This window comes from Raphanus sativus, chromosome 7, assembly GCF_000801105.2.
Source record: "Raphanus sativus cultivar WK10039 chromosome 7, ASM80110v3, whole genome shotgun sequence".
NCBI classification, from domain to species: domain Eukaryota; kingdom Viridiplantae; phylum Streptophyta; class Magnoliopsida; order Brassicales; family Brassicaceae; genus Raphanus; species Raphanus sativus.
The window spans coordinates 12,189,484-12,202,641 of record NC_079517.1 but is presented as its reverse complement, the minus strand read 5'-3'; the positions used below and the strand labels follow the sequence as shown (position 1 = coordinate 12,202,641).

Genomic DNA, 13,158 nt, shown 5'->3' with positions numbered 1-13,158 from the left:
TTTTCTAAAAAGTATAAACATATGTCATCTGTTTTACTTAATTTAAAGAATGGCCAACAAAATTAGAAAATAAATCTAGTTTACATAATAAAACATGTATAAAAAATTATAATAGTTAAAGATAAAATTACTAAAAGTAAAATAAAAGGCTGATTGCATATTACACTCCAAATATGGAGTGATTTCATTGTTATAAGCAGTCTATTCAAAATTTCAATCAAAAAATTGCTAATATCACTTTATCAAAGAAACACCACTTTTTTTTATTCTCAGGTGAAATCATATTGAAATAAGAAAAATGATAGAGATGTTCTTATTTAAGAGACTCCTATATATTTGTGGGATACTTATCCTCCACATATCACTTATATAGTAATTCAGTTATTTTAAAATGAAGAAAAAATAATCAGAAATTGACTTCAATTTTCTTCCAGAAATAATCTCTATCATTGTTGATGTTCTAAGGCTCTGACCAATGTAAATATCATTGAATTCTCTATAAAGTTAAACATGTCGAATCACCAAAGTTACAGACAAAGCTTCAAGAAGATGGTGTATCTTTTTATTCCTTATAAGAAAGAACAGTATTACATTGTGAGGAAAAAAAAACAGTATTACATAAAAACTGGTAAATCCAGATCCAAATGATGGCGTTACATCATTTAAGATAAGGTACTTTGTGTCTATAAAGGCTTTGCCTTTTCCTTTTTAATGAACCTAAAGACTATATATTATTGCATTAAGCTGATCTCCATCACTCAAATTAAATAATCAAATAAATATTTCAGAGGAACAGAAATTAGATTAATACCAGGAAGATTCATGGACCCGTCGAAACTCAGAGGATCTTATTTCTGCTTGAAGGCTTCAGACCTCCAGAGCGTACCAACATCACAGCATCTCAAGTGCTCGACTTCGTAGACACTCTTCACATTCGACGAAATAAGCAATTGCTTATCTTGTGTGGTTATGATGATTCTACTCCCTGGACCAAACCAACCAAATTCATCAGCAAGCGCATCTAACTTTTCGATGTTGTCCACGTGGTTAGCCACTAGCAGAATCTTCTTGTTCCAGAGCCTTGCTTTGATCGCGTCCAAACACATGTGAGAGCTCCTTGTGCTTAAGCCTTCCCCTTTCATATTGGAAAGAAGCGCTTCTTGTAGAAAGAGGGAGGTACTTCTCAAGTCTTCGAGAAAACAATGAGCGTCAAAGTTGGTTGATATTTTTTGGTAAACGTGTCTCGCCAGTGCTGATCTTCCCTTGTTTCCTCTTCCCCAAATCCCACTTACTTGAACACCTTCATTTGAATTTAGATCAAGTAACGGATACAATCTCTTCATGTGCTCGTCGACACTAATTACGTTACTGGACAACATCTTTGATACTAACTCAGTAATTTTATCGACCAGCGTCGCCTCATCATCCCTGAAATGAAAAAAAAAAATGTGAACTTAAGAGTCTAAAATTTTGTATCCAACACAACATATAGATATGGTCACGTTATAGAAAGCTTACGAATTCTTTGAACAAACGCCGGAGAGAGTAGCCAGTCTGGTCAACGCATCCCTCCACGAGTTGACTCTCTGTATGCTATGTCTCTTCTCGTGTTTCTTGAACTGCTTCACCAATTTTCCCGTCTGTCTCTTCAGGTCATTAGGTTCAACCTCGTAGAAAATAGGCACCACGGTGAGTAATTTTTCTTCCTCTTGTTTCAAAATCGTCAGGAGCTCCTCAAGACACCAGTTGGAAGCTGGATAAGTCGGAGAGACCACCACAACGGCGATTCTCGTCCCTTTGATGGCTTGGTCAATCACTGGTGCAATCTGACGGCCACACACCAGTGAGTTGTCGTCTTTGAAAGTTCGAATGCCTTTGGCCTCTAAGTGCTTGTGCAGAAAACTCACGAAGTTCTTGCGAGTATCTGCGCCTCTGAAGCTCAAAAAGACGTCGTATTTTTGAGGAGTGGTAGACGAAGACGATAACGATGACCTGGATTCGAATAGTCCGTAGGACTTGATTTTTGTTTTAAAACACGATCGTTTCGTTAAGACCGTGTTCATATTGTTTTTCTTTTTCACTTGTTCTTTTGGGACTTTCTTTTGTTTAAGAGCATTTAGGTTTAGGCAAAGTATACAGATATTTATACGGCCTGAAGAATATTCCCGGTAATTTTCAAAAGTTGGATAATCTATTAAGATATTAAATCTGACCATAACAAAACAGCAGTCAATGGTTAACCTAGCTAGACCCCCCCTATTATTAAATTTCACATTGTACCCCTTTTTTTTTTTGTTTTATCACCCCCCCCCCCTCCTCAAACATGAAAATTATTTACCCATATTCCAACTTGAATCTGATACAAATCAACCTTGACTTAGATTTTTTTTTTTAAACCAAGTACAAAGTTTGACAAAAGATAATTTATATCTTCTTTTCACTGAAGTTAAGGTTCATATACAACGTGGAAGAGAATATGAAAGCATAAAAAGCTGGTTTGAACTTAAGAATTTGCTATTAAATCTAATTTAAAAATATAAAAATCAAAAATAAAGTAACCATTAAATATAATTCTTTGATAAATGAAATTATTTGTTTAAGCTTGATTTAAACTAAAAATTAAACAACCAAAATTAAACTAAAATATTTTAATAAAGACAAAAAGAAACTAAATAATTAATAATTTATGATAATAAGTTTACACCAAAAAAAAATTATGATAATAAGAAATAACTTTTTTTTTTACAGGGAAGTGAAAAACTAAAATATTACTGAATTCATTTTTTTTTTATTTTAAGCCAATTTATTTAGTTGTCATAAACTAGGTTGCATGCATGGAAGCTTTGTCGGACGTTCGCTTTCCGCTTCGGAACCGGAATCGGAATCGGAAGCTTGTGGAAGCTCTCGGAATCTCGCTTCCAATGCGTTTTCAAAAATACCTCTTTAAAACACGTTGGAAACTTACGATTCCATTTTGGAATCACGCTCCCGTTTTAAGAAAATACAATATCATAAATAAATAAAAATATAAGAAACATTGTTTTTATATAATAGTGAAATAGAGAATATATATACACAAGCATTAAAACTAATACTATATATTGTCTTTATGCATTGAGGGTTTATTAGAGATATATTTTCTATATTCAAATATATTATGTTAATTATTTACGAAAAATTAAAAAATAATTAGTTTAATAATATCTTATAAACTTAGTTTATGTATAGTTTCACGGTTTTAACGTAAAATCATTTAAAATTATTATAAATGAACATTTTTTTTATTTTAATTTGAATCATATAATTGTTAGTCACATTTTTAATCTATATATTTGATATATATATATATATATATATATATATACGCTTCCGACACGTTTCTACTTCTTACTTTTTTAAAAAATCTCGCTTCTACGCTTCTACACGATTCCGCTTCCGCGTATCCGCTTTCGTTTCCATGTAACATACGTCATAAATCCGTTAGTTGTCATTTTGATTGATGTATATCTTCTTTTCTTCATCTAATGCATTAAAATAAAATCACAAAAATCTATCACTGATTTTCTGATTTCTAATATCAAGAAAATGAAAAATTTAGCTAGTTCATTATTTTTTACACTTTTGGGACGGATTATGTCGGGTTTGTGCGATAATCGAGTCGGGTAATCACGATTTTAAAAATGTGATATCAAATGACTGAACTCGGTTTTGTAGACTTCATTGTAAACATAGAATTAGTTTTGAAATTGATTGCTTGGATGGGGCGGGGAATTAGTGAATTCAATAGTTTATAAGGAAATAATGTGGATCACAAAACTTAGGACCATTATATTTAGCAACGTATGCTCCTTTTAGCCGCTGAGTCATACATTAGTGGAGGAGAGTCAGGAGACAGACTGGACTGTTACAGTGTTTTGTTTTGCTCAATAAACAAGTCAAATATGACTTCTTATTGGGAATTGCTATGTAAGAGCACCAGCAACCATAGATAATGGGCGAGTCTCTCATAAAATATTATTTTAATTAATTTCATATTTTATATTTTGTTAGTGACAAATGAACCATAATTTAATAGACACATTCAAATTAGTATTCTCAAAACCTTAAGAACTGCTCTTGGCAAAGAATTACTTTTGACTCTTTCAGATATTTTTTAATTAATGATCTTATTTTTATTCTAAGAACATGCCTGAGAACATACTGATGTGCTCTAAACTAGTTTATTCCATTTTTTTTTTTTTTTTTTTTTTTTTTTTTTTTTTGATAACCAACTAGTTTATTCCATATACGAACAATCAAGTGATATAATATATGTTATGTATTTTGGATGAAATTGCCTTCGTACAATTTGGAAGCAACGAAGAAAATATGTTAGCATTTCTCCTGTTTTTCTTTTTCTTTTTATGTGTTCTATAATATGTTATTAAAATTATTCACTCTACATTATAATATTTACTTTCAACATTTTCACCACAATTTTGTAGACAAATATTTAAATATTAAAAATATTATATTAGGAAGAAAAATATTTTCATGATTGATTGCAATTTTTTTGATATGACAAATCTCACTATAATATTTATATAATAAATATATAACAAATAAAAAAATTCTAGGGAATAGATTGCAACAACTTTTTTCTTTGACAATATCCATTATAAACAGTGAAAAATGGGTAATATGTTAAGTGATGAAAATATGTATGTATCCTTAATTATTGAATCTCATGTTTCTTGAATAAAAAATTTTGGAGAAAAGAAACTGAAATGTATTCTGTTTTTAATAGTATAGATCATTAATAATAACTATGAATATAATGCTAAAATATTTAACTAAAATTTTCGATGAAAACCTTTAAACCAAAGCGGAACCCCTTTTACCATTATTCTAACTTTCGAGTCTTTCAGTCTCACCACAAAAGCAACAAGAACCTCACCAGAATCTTCTTCTTCCATGTTGCACATATAAAAACATTCAAAACCTAACGAAAGTAGAGGAAGAAAAACAACTTCATAATTCAAAAGATAATTCTCAAAATCAATATAAATTAGGATGGTGTCATCTTGTCGAATGTCGAGTGATGCGAGATGAATGAGAGATGTTTAAAAAAAATTGTGAGTAAAACATGAATTTTTCAAATTTTGGTTTCATGAGTATTAGTATAGGAAATTTACATCCCAAAATTAACCAATTTAAATAAATTACAAATAAATAACAACTAAAATTTCTGAATAAGTAAAGATTTTAACGGAATTTTAAAGTTCTCAAACCAATAACAGTAAATTTTACGAAATAATTTAAAAATTCATAAACCAATAATAAGAAATTTAAAAAAAAATTGTCTACCAAAACCCTTCTTTTTGGGAAAATTGTTTTTTGGGCCAAAAATAATAACTATGTCCCGTTAGTCTAATCTCTTAAAGTTTATGTTCTATTAGACTAATTTTTTTTCAAAATGGCAATACTACCCCTAATTTCAATTAAAAATCCGAAATTATAATTAGAAAAAAAAATTAAGTATTAAAATATATTTTTAAACTAAAATGATTAAAAGAATATATTAAAATCCAAAAAAAAATAAAAGTCGAAGACAATTTTTTTTCTTAAAACGAATTTCTTTTTTTTTAAGATTTTTTTTTCTTTTTAAGATTTTATTTTAAAAAAAATTCTATTTTTTAAAATCGATTTTAGTTAATAAATAAGGAAACAGAATATTCCCAAATATTCTCTTCTAATATTATCTTTATCCGTAGAACATGTATTCTAAAATATGTAGAATAGATTAAACGTGTTAGAAATTGATTCTACTAGTTTTAGATTTATAGTAATATGTAGATTCTGATTTCTACATGTTTTAGATTTTTAGTAATGTATGGATTTCGATTTCTACAGATTTTAGAACTATAGGTTAAACGTAGAATGTGTATTCTAAATATTTTTAGATTACTATTATTTAAGTAGAACACGTATTCTAAACATGGTAGATTAAATGAAAAAATTAGATTACATTTTCTACTATGTAGAATGTCAATTCTACATTTTTTAGAACAAAATATGAATTTATGATTTAAACATTTTTTGAACTTAAAAAATATATCTATAAAGTTGATATAAGTATTTCATCAGTATAAACTATTTTGATTTTTTTTTTGTTTATTAAACTATTTATTTGATTTATTTTAGAAAATACTAAAGGATATTAGAGAAAAAAAATGATAAAAAAAAGAAATTAGACTAATGGGACATGATTGTTGATTTTTTGCCCTGACAAACAATTTTCCTCCCCCCTCCTTTTTTTTAAGGATTTTCACGTTAAAAAAAATTAGTTTCTCTCTCTTAGTCTCTACTGACATCTCCGTCAGACCCGGTCCGTGCCCAATCTTCTTCTTCATCATCTTCGTCTCCCCTTCAGCGACATCTTCATTAGTGTTATCGATTCATTCAACAACAGACCCACATCATCTGATTCACCAGGTCTAGTCTCTCTCGTTGAGGCTTTGGTTCGTGAAGTGCTCTACAGTCTACAATGTCCACGTCTGTGCTCCTCAAACGTGCGTGCGGTCTCTCACCCATTTTTGTTAATATTTTCTTTGTTGAAACAAGACCCGTTGATCCTCAAGTTGTTCGTAAAGTATATACCTTTCGCTAGTTCATAGGCTTTGATATATATTATTGTTGTTGTCTCTCAGGGACTCCTGTGGACTGCATCTCGTTAGGATTATCTGGAGCGAAGCTTTTCGCTTGGTCGAAACCAACACTGGTTAGCGTATTTATAATCATCCCCATCATATATGTTTGTTTGGTGTCTTGTAATTTCTACATCTTTTTTTCCAATGCTTGTCTGATTCAGGTGACTAGTGGAATCAATCAGAGATCAGGCTGTGGTTATCAAATGTAGGTGCTTTTTGTCTTTTATATATTACTGGCTCTGCTATGTGTTTACTGATGTGAAAACTGTTCCAGGTTCTACTCCGGTGCAGTAGCTGGAGCTAGGGAGGGAAGCCTTGATTTCTGGAGTACCCTCTTTGTCAATATCACTCAACTGGTGAGTCTATCATTGGAATCCGTTAGTGTTGTTATATATCACAGAACTAGTGTGTATGTATCATGAGACGTTTAGGCCATTAATTTTTTCCTTCCCTATTTTATTACAGGAAGAAAGATGAGAGCCAAGAAAATGACTTTAAAGATGCTGTTGGTGTCTGTTTACCTTTGATAAACGCACTAATCAGAGACATCGAGAAAGGGATTTTTCCCAAAAGATTGCTCTCTCAACGTAGAAATTCCAACATCACCCTCATCAAACAAGGTTTGTTTTTGTTTATCAGAAACCTACTTTGAGTTGGTTTGAATTCCGTATGCTTGCATCGATTTCCATGTTCTTTGATGTTGTGAAGTTATAGTCTCTGTATCCAATGGTTTAGGGAAGTAGACGTTTCATGTACATTTGAATAGGGTTTTTTAAGGTAACAAAGCAAAGCATGTGGAGGCAGAGTCCTAGCTGGCAAGCTGTTTCAGCTAACTGTCACCCTGGTGCTGGGAATTTCATGTCCAACCAGCAAAGCCTAGGAGCTCAACTCGCCCAGCTTGGTAGAGATGCTTCATGCTTCAGCTGCTGTGAGTGACAGACGAAGACGATAACGATTCGAATAGTCCGTAGGACTTAACTTATGTTCTAAAGCACGATCGCGTCTTTAAGACCGTGTTCATATCGTTCTTTTTACTTGCTCTTTTGGGACCTTTTTTTTTTGTTTAAAGAGCATTTAGGCAAAGTATACAGATATTTATACGGTTGGAAGAATATTCCCGGTAATTTTCAAAAGTTGGGTAATCTACTAAGAAATTAAATCTGACCATAACAAAATAGCAGTCAATGGTTAACCTGGCTAACCTGGATATGCAGTTGGGGCAGTGGCAGTGCACAAAAAAAAAAAAGTGGTGCAGCTGGGTTAGTAACGCAGTAACGTATGCTACTTTTAGTTGCTGAGTAATACATGCATTTGTGGACAGACTGGACTGTTACAGTGTTTTGTTTTACTCAATAAACAAGTCAAATAAGTATTTTCTTATTGTACATATACAAACAAACCAAGTGATAGGAATATATGTTACTGCATATTTTGGATGAAAATTGCCCTTGTACAATTTGGAAGCAACGAAGAAAATATGTTCGCATCTCTTCTCTCTTTCTGCTTTTTTATTTGTTCTATAATATGTTATTAAAATTATTCACTCTATATTATAATATTTACTTTCAGTATTTTCACCACAATTTTTGTTTTACTTTTTTCTTAGATCTCCCCTACAAGTTTATTTAGAGCATCTCCAAAATAACTTTCTATTTTAAAGTTTGCAAAACTCTAAATTTGAAGTTTCAATTTGTTTTTCTCCAAAAGAATAACTTCAAACATAAATTCAAAATTATTTGTATTTTACACGGTGGTCCCTATATTTTTTATAATTAATATAAATCCATAAAACTTATAAATAACTAGTGCATATATAAAAATATCACATTAATATTAATTAAAAAAATCTTACAGTAAATATATAAATTATAAATATAAATACATAACTAAATATTAAACATCATATTTGAAGTCTAAAGATGTTTTTAAACTTTATAACTTTTTATTTTAAGGTTTATATTTAGTTTTATGTGTAAAACTAAAATTTATCAAGACAAATATGAAATATTATAAGATGTGATTTTTTTAAAGATTAAAATGATAAACAACAAAATATCTAAGAATCATAAAATGTAATATGTAATTGTAAGGACCAAAATGCATGAAGCTTTAAATTTGAAATTTTGAGTAGTGACACTAAAAACTTCAAATTTAAAGTTTTGAATTTTTTTTTTGGAGAACAAAAAACTTCAAATATGAAGTTATATAGTATTTTTTGGAGATGCTCTTAGAACACATCAAACGCGCTAAACTTGAAAAAGAATATTTATATCATCATTTACTCCAATCATCAAGAATAAGAATTCTTCTATACACCAGCAACTCACTCCAAAAATAGACGCAAACACTCCTATTTCCAAGCTACATCTGACCTGGTTTGGTCATCCATAATGCAAATGAAAAGTGAACATGATACGAAATAAGGTCTCTGAAGATCAAAGGGTTAAGGGATAAGGATTTAAGTGGCAAAGCAACCTTAGTAAGGTTGGGTTACTCTAAAACTAACCATGGTTTTAGTTACTTTATGGTTTAGCTTTATCATAACACTGGATTTTGATCCGTGCTTTTAAAAGCGTGGATTTGGTTTTGAATAAAAATATCAGTTGGTATTGAGTAATATTTTTAAATTTTTGATTTACAGATTTATGTTTAAAATAGATATTCAGTATTTTCATATTCGACACAGACTCGCGGTTGAACTGATAAACAATATATAATCTAGTTTACATTTAATGAAATTTCGTTAACTAAAAATCTGATAAATCTAAAATATTATCATTAACCTATGATCTGACCATGATTGACCCGTTAAAATCCATAGAAAACTGATATATTTTAAAATCAATTTTTATATACATTTGAAATATACATAAAATTTTTAAAAACTATTAGATTTGTAAATTTTGTAATTTGATGATTTTTGTAATATTTGAAAAATGATATTAGAAAACCAAAATTTATTTATATAACAATATTAGTTTATTTTGTTATTTATATTTTTTTGAGGAATAAATTTAAATATGTCGGAAATATTTGCAAATATAATTTACTAGAAAATGCATTAAATGAAATCAATCATATATGAAAGATCTTAATTAATACATAATTGACTGAGATATTTATTTAGATTTACTTATTTAAATCTTACCTTATTTAAGCTATATTTAAGGATATATGTTAGTAATATTATATGTTAGACAAAATTATATAAGGTATAGTTTAAAAAACATTCTACCTAGAATTAAGTTGGGTCTATAGATTTTGGTTTGGTTATAATGTCAATATTAAAAAAACACAGACCAAAAGAAATTATGATTTCTATTTATTATGTTTAAAATTTATTGTTCGAAAAAACGGAAAAATAGGAATGAGAGGGGCAAAAGATGCTGAGTTTAGATGATTGTAGAGAGTTTCTTGTAATCAATACTCCTACTCAATAAGAACTCAAAATCTTCATCGTCAAGCATTGACTAATATGGCGAGTATATCCGACGTTTGTTCTTGGAAACGGTAAATTTATTATTTTCTTATGTATATATACTAATTCTACACTATTTTCTATGATAAATTTATTAGAAAATTTAATTTATCATCGAAAATAAAATTAAACCAAATTAAATCAAAATATGTGGGTCAAAATCTACAATTATGAAATCATTCATTAATTCAATCGAGTTAGCTAATCTAATAGTATCAAAAGTTATGAAATTATGAACCGAACTACAAATATAAAAGCATTCCATATTTTAAACAAATAAATCTCAGTTATAGATATAAAAAAACTCAAACGGTATATGTACAAAACTTAAAAACATAAATTTTCGTTTAACGTCAAAAGGCTCAAGGCCAAAGCAATACTGTCTGGAAACAAAACCATAACGACAAAAATAAAATTATCGTTTAACTAGCAAAAAATAAATATGTGTTTTCAAAATACGGATCAAAATATAGTTTTCTTTTAAAATAAAAAATGAGATACTTATCATTTGACACTGAGTCAGTGCATTTATAGCATGAACATTGATGTCTCTTACATAGTTTTCACAATTAAAATAGATAAGAATATTAAAAATAAAAAATGATAAATTTGAGACCCCTGTATGTGTTGTGTGATACTTATCCTCCACATATCATTTATCTAGCATTTCAATTATTTTAAAATGAAGAAAAAATAAATAGATATTAACATTTTTAAATTTTTGAGAAATATCTAGTCTCTATCATTGTCGATGTTCTAAGCCGCTGACCAGTGTAAATCTCATTGGGTCGTCAATTATTTGGACATGTCGAATCATCAAAGTTACAGACAAATCTTCAAGAAAATGGTGTATATTTATTCCTTATAAGAAAGAACAGTATTACGATAGAGAAAAAAAACAAAAAAAAAAAGAACAGTAGTATTGCACAAAAACGGTAAATCCAGATCAAATGATGGCGTTACATCTTTAAGATAAGGCACTTTGTGTTTACCGACTATAATGATCCGGATACCCGTTTTTTTTGACCGAATCGGAGTGGATACAGGATCCGACGGTCGATCCGGGTTTTAATTCCCAGACCTACTAAAGACTATATAAAATTTCATTTAATCTTTCCCTAAGCTGATCTCCATCACTCAAATAATCCATTAAATATTTCAGGGACGAAAACATATTAATACCAGGAAGATGCATGAAACCCTCGAAATTCTCAGGATCTTGTTTCTGCTTGAAGGCTTCAGACCTCCAGAGCTTACCAACTTCACAGCATCTCAAGAGCTCAACTTCGTAGACACTCTTCACACCCCATGAACTAAGCAATTGCTTATCTTGTGTGACTATAATGATTCTACTCCCTGGACCAAACCAACTAAATTCGTTAGCGAGCGCATCTAACTTTTCGATCTTGTCCACGTCGTTAGCCACAAGCAAAACCTTCTTGTTCCCGAGCCTTGCTTTGATCGCGTCACAACACATGCGAGAGCTCTTGGTGCTCAGGCAAGGACCTTCCATTTTGGAAAGAAGCTCTTCTTTTAGATGGGATTTTTGGCAATCTAGTGAGATCCTTCTGACGTCTTCGAGAAAACAATGAGCTTCAAATTTGGGTGAGATGTCTTGGTAAACGCGTTTGGCGAGTGCTGATATTCCATTGCTTCCTCTTCCCCAAATTCCACTTACTTGAACACCTTCGTTTGAATTTAGATCCAGTAACGGATACAATTCCTTCATGTGTTTGTCGAAGTCAATTAGGTTATTACCATTGCTTTGTGTTTCCATGGACAAAATCTCTGAAATTCTCTTAGTAATTCCATCAACCAGCGTAGCGTCATCTTTGCTGAAAAAATGATTCCAATCCATAAATTTAGCTCTTGTATATTTTTGGACTATAAAAAATACCTTTAGTAGATAATATTTTTTTTTCTAATGGAAAATAATATGGAATTTTGAATTTTTATATTCATTCGCATAATAAAATATACAATTTTAAAACGATTATTTGCTTCAATTATGTTTTTCCTCTAAATGTTTTTTTGCTTTCCCATGATTGCTTCGCGTTTGTTCAAAACACAAATGAACAAGAAGACGCATAAAATATAAGATATGGTCCGTAGATCGAGATTTTATACCAGTTTTTTGAACAGTCGCCGGAAAGAACAGTTACCCTAGTCAGCGCATTCCTCCAAGATCTGACTCTCTCTCTGCTATATCTCTTCTTGTGTTTCTTGAACTGTTCCGCGACCTCTCCCTTCTGTCTCCTCACTTGACAAGGATCAACCTCGTAGAAAATCGGCACCACAGTGAGCAAACCTTTTTTCTCGAGTCTCAAAATCTTAACAAGCTCTTCAAGACACCAGTAGGAAGCTGAGTAAGTCGGAGAGACCACCACTACGGCGATTCTCGTCCCTCTGATGGCTTGGACAAGCTCTGGTGCAATCGGACGGCCACACACCAGTGCCTTGTCGTCTTTGAAAGTTTGAATGCCTTTGGTCTCTAGCTCCTTGTACAGAAAACTCACGAAGTTCTTGCGAGTATCTGCGCCTCTGAAGCTCAAAAAGACGTCGTATTTTTTAGGAGGGAAAGAAGAAGAAGATAATGATGACCTCGATTCGAATAGTCGTAAGGACTTAGCTTTTGTTTTAAAGCACGATCGTTTCTTTAAGACCGTGTTCATATTGTTTTTTTTTTTTGCTTGCTCTTTTGGGACTTTTTTTGTTTTGTTTAAGAGCATTTAGCCAAAGTATACATATATTTATAGGGTAGGACGAACACTCCCGGTAGTTTTGAAAACTTGGATATTCTACTAGCAAACTTGGATATTTTGTTTTAAAGCTGACCAGAACAAAATAGCAGTCAATGGTTAACCTGGCTAGGCGCTCTCTATGATTAAATTTCACATTATACCCCATATTTTTTTTGATGACTGCCCTCCTCAAACATGAAAATCTCCTCAATAAACCATTCATACTATTGGATTTGGATTACTTCCACAA

The 13,158-nt window shown here is 30.9% G+C and overlaps 2 protein-coding genes and 1 pseudogene across 2 annotated transcripts; 1 reads left to right on the top strand and 2 right to left on the bottom strand.

Moving 5' to 3' along the window:
- Positions 1-415: 415 nt before the first annotated feature.
- LOC130497657 (putative disease resistance protein At4g11170) lies at positions 416-2,123 on the bottom strand. The gene is made up of 2 exons (XM_056990637.1): positions 1,519-2,123; positions 416-1,428 (listed from the first exon to the last, which is right to left on the bottom strand). The coding sequence occupies exons 1-2, from the start codon at positions 2,061-2,063 to the stop codon at positions 849-851; spliced, it is 1,125 nt and encodes a 374-aa protein (XP_056846617.1). The 5' UTR covers positions 2,064-2,123; the 3' UTR covers positions 416-848.
- Positions 2,124-6,289: 4,166 nt separating this feature from the next.
- Positions 6,290-7,742, top strand: LOC108815391 (uncharacterized; annotated as a pseudogene).
- Positions 7,743-11,070: 3,328 nt separating this feature from the next.
- Positions 11,071-12,899, bottom strand: LOC108814728 (disease resistance protein Roq1). Its single transcript, XM_018587353.2, has 2 exons — positions 12,295-12,899; positions 11,071-12,002 (listed from the first exon to the last, which is right to left on the bottom strand). The coding sequence occupies exons 1-2, from the start codon at positions 12,894-12,896 to the stop codon at positions 11,252-11,254; spliced, it is 1,353 nt and encodes a 450-aa protein (XP_018442855.2). The 5' UTR covers positions 12,897-12,899; the 3' UTR covers positions 11,071-11,251.
- Positions 12,900-13,158: the final 259 nt, after the last annotated feature.